The 4,097-nt window shown below is 37.3% G+C and overlaps 1 protein-coding gene across 1 annotated transcript; it reads right to left on the bottom strand.

Moving 5' to 3' along the window:
* Window positions 1–2,500: 2,500 nt before the first annotated feature.
* LOC102257563 (olfactory receptor 51J1) lies at window positions 2,501–3,454 on the bottom strand. The gene has a single exon (XM_005880420.2). The coding sequence runs from the start codon at window positions 3,452–3,454 to the stop codon at window positions 2,501–2,503; it is 954 nt and encodes a 317-aa protein (XP_005880482.2).
* Between the last annotated feature and the right edge of the window lie 643 nt (window positions 3,455–4,097).

The raw sequence follows: 4,097 nt of genomic DNA, 5'->3' as shown, positions 1-4,097 counted from the left end.
GGCTTTTAATTTCAGTTATTTTTTTCATTCTGGCATTTTAATTTTATTTTTAATCAGTTTTCACTTATTGTTTAAAATCTACACCTTGCAATTTATGTTCTAGGCAATATTAATCAAAATTATTTTAATGTCTGGATATGTTAACTCTAATAGCTGGATCTTTTGTGGATCTAATCCTTTCACCTCTTTTTTTTTTTCTCCTAATTTTTTTCAATTCTCGTATTTGCATTTCTGGTTTTATTTCAATGACTATCATGAAAAATTATAAGGATAATCTGAGATGCTGATTAATATCTTTCTACTGAGAGTATTTAACTTTATTTCTGATTAAAGTGACCAACAATCTCAGCTTATGGCTGAGGAATTTTCTAGGATATGGTACTTCCTGAGATAAAGTGAGAAAATCCTGTGAAAAACTGAAATGGCTGCTCACCTTAATTCTTACAGAGTAGTAAAATTAGATAGTGAGTTGATTTAAAAAAAATACACAAAACTATATTAGGCTAGTCTATTTCTAATTTTCCCTTATTTCAAGGTGTAACTTTTCTGGAGTCCAAGTAAATGCCTAGGAATTTACCAGTTTCCCCATCTAGGAGGATCTTTGTGTTCCAATTTTTGTTTCTCTTCACTCCAGCCTTTTGCTGTAAGCTCTTCTCATTTTGCCAGCTATTACTTTATTTTTTTTAATTTTAAAAAATATTTTTATTGACTTCAGAGAGGAAGGGAGAGAGAGAGTTAGATAGAAACATCAATGATGAAAGACCCGCAACCAGTGAATGTGCCCTTGACCAGAATCGAACTCAGGATCCTTTGGTCAACAGGCCAACACTCTATCCACTTAGCCAAACCAGCTAAGGCCCAGCTATTACTTTTAAATCAACAAGTTCCTGAAGTGGGAAAGTAGTATTAAATATCAGGCTCACTTTTCTGTTTTCCTTATCTTTGGAATCTTATATTCTTGTTGCACTGAATGCTCTCTGAAGTAATTTACAAAATACTTTTCTAATTGTTCTTGGTAGGAGGATTGGTCTGAAATAAAGTCATATACATTTGTATATGGAAATGCCTATAATATTTCATGCATTTTCTCATGTTCTGATTCATAATTTAACTTCATAACTCTCTGAATAGAATGGCTTATCATGTTGTCCTGTTGAGGAAATAAAGGATCAAGGTAGTTTCAAAACATCTAAATTTTAAGTTAGGATAATAAATGTAATGGCAGAAAAATATGGAATCAAACTTGATATTGTTCCATAAAGTCATATTGGATTATACTCATTATTGAATTTCATAGACACCCAGAGACTTATAGACAATTCATTGTGTGATTTTCTAGGATTTTGTCAGATTCTGAGGTTGTCTCTGAGACTGGACCTCAGGAAAATAGAGTGATAAAGATTAAAAAGAATGGAACTAGAAAATAATATATATTCTAAGCTTCATGTGGAAAGAAAGGGACCTTGTCTTTTTGATTACCATTTTATCTCTAGGGCCTAGATTTGTACCTGACCCACTGAGCATACTCAATTAATGTTCCTTGATTCACTAGTAAAAAGGATCCATGGAACTGTAGTTCTTGCTCAGTTGACAGTATAGTTTAGAGATTAATAGCTTAGCTTAGACTCTGGAGTTTGACACAGCTAGATTCCACTGCCAGCTCTTAGATGTATAGGTTTGATCAAGTTGATTACTATATCTAAACATCAGCTTTTCATCTGAAAAAATAATCATAATTGCATTAATCCTACCTCATAGGGTTGTTGTGGAGATTGACTGAAATATTAAAGCACCTAGTATATATTTGCATCTCAAAAGTCTTAGTTCCTTTCCCTGGAAATATAAATGTAATTTTTTTACATTATTTCTAACATTTATAAAAGAATATCTAATCAGATAGAAAATGTTAATGTCCATAAAGGAATACTTGCCTCTTTTAAATATTTTGCAACCTGGTGGGATACCTTCAAAATTTTGCACAGTGAACAAGATGTGTAATCTTTGGGACTTTCAATTTGGAACCTTGGTGGGGTTGGCTGAATGTCACATCAGAGCCAGTATGGGAAGCCTCCTTTGAGCTAACTAGTGTGTCCTATTGCTATTGAGCTCATACCAACAATTCAAGAGAATATAATTCATTTCAATTCCTCTTTTGCCAGAAAACAGGGATCAAGAGATTTTTCAGACACCTTCCAGCTCCTGACTACCTTTCTTTATGGGGAGTGCTATGTTTTCATAAACAACCTTTCTTGCTTTCTGCTCCAGCTATGCAAGGTACTAGAAAACCTCTTGTCACAAAAAAATGTTTTTAAAATAACAAATTCTTTATACTGTTCTTTTACACATAATCCAAATCCATTTTCACCCCCACTCCAGTTCAGCCAGATTATGGAGAACCTCCTATTAGACACCCTATTTTAAGGTAACACCATTTGCATAATGTGTGATCTAGGATCACTTATGGTTATAGAAAAATGTTTCTCCCTTCTCTGTCCTTTGTCTAAACTCTGGATCTCTTCTCTGATAGCATTCGGACAATGCCACGGCGGATTTCCTTGGTCTTAATGCTGTACACAATGGGGTTGACAACGGGTGGGAAGAATAGGTAAGCATTGGCCATCATAGCATGCAGCAAAGGGGACACATGGTGACCAAAACGGTGCACCATTGACAAGCCAATCATAGGCACATAATAAGCGAGCACAGCACAGACATGTGAACCACATGTGTTCAGTGCCTTCTTACGCCCCTCCTTAGTGGCAATATTCAGTACAGTGTGGAGTATAAGCCCATAGGAGACCACAATGAGTAGCGAATCCAGCCCAAAAGTGGAGGTAACAATGAAAAGCCCATAGATATTATTGATAGAAATGTCCCCACAAGGTAGATGGATGAGGTTTGGGTGAAGGCAATAGGAATGGGAGAGGACATTGTGACCACAGAAGGGCAGGCGCCGTAAGAGCATGGGCAATGGGGCCATGAGCATAATGCTTTTCAGCCCAATGACAGCTCCTGTGCCAAAGATGCGGGGCAGGGTTAGGATGGCTGTATAGCGCAGTGGGCTGTAGATGGCCACAAATCGGTCGACAGACATGGCCAGCAACACAGCTGACTCCATAATGGAGAAAGAATGGATGGAAAACATCTGGAGGAGACATGCATCAAAACTAATCTCAGTGGTTCCAAAAAGGAAGATGCCTAGCACTGTAGGCAGAGTGGATGCAGAGACACCAACTTCAGCCAGTGCCAACATGGCAAGAAAGAGGTACATGGGCTGGTGTAGGGCAGCGTCTGTTCTGATGACATGAATAATGGTGCCATTCCCAAGGAAGATGATAATGTACATCAGGCTGAATGGAATGGACATCCAAATGTGCTCTTCTTCCAGCCCTGGGATGCCAACTAGAATGAATGTTGTAGGTAAGAATTCCAGAGAGTTATTGGAGCTCTTCATGTTGAAATCTCATTCCATGAAATCAATGCTACCTTGAAAATTAGAAACAAAGTAGTGAGATAACATTATTATGAAAAAAGAACCCTGGACACTGGGGAAAGGAAAGAAGAAAACAAAGCTCACAGATACAGGTGGACAAATATCTCACACTTGATAACTGACAGGTGACCACCATCAGGAACTTCCCACCAGTAAAGGGGTTGCAGTCTCCATCACAGAGAAATTCAAAGCTGATAGAAAATTATTCCTCTAAATTGTAGTTCTCCTTGGATCTGCTAAGAAAGAAGTGGCTGCCTTGTCTTGGTGTGAACATGCCTGACCCTAGAAAACTGCTGGGGAGACAGTCAGGTATAGTCAATCTCAGCATAAGTATAGACTAATATCAGAAATAGGTGAACAGAGATATTACTGGTAAATACAGAGATATAAGGCAAAGAGCACAGTGCATATAAAACAGCTAAATGTACTTGATAAATGAATATATATATCAAGGCTGAGAAGTGGCAGTGGCTAGAGCCTGGAGCAAGCGACTAAAAAATTAAACTAGAAAAGAATGGAGAAGGCAGGAATCAAGTTTGCTAGATTTGTATGCAGACTTAACGTTAATGAAAAATTTATGTCACGATAATATCCAGTTTCTTGA

Source organism: Myotis brandtii, unplaced genomic scaffold (genome assembly GCF_000412655.1).
Source record: "Myotis brandtii unplaced genomic scaffold, ASM41265v1 scaffold637, whole genome shotgun sequence".
Classification (NCBI taxonomy): domain Eukaryota; kingdom Metazoa; phylum Chordata; class Mammalia; order Chiroptera; family Vespertilionidae; genus Myotis; species Myotis brandtii.
The sequence above is the reverse complement of the archived record's forward strand: the minus strand, read 5'-3'. Positions and strand labels throughout refer to the sequence as shown.

Coding starts and splice junctions, on each gene's coding strand:
- LOC102257563 (XM_005880420.2), bottom strand. CDS start 3,454: ATGAAGAGCTCCAATAACTCTCTGGAATTCTTACCTACAACATTCATT.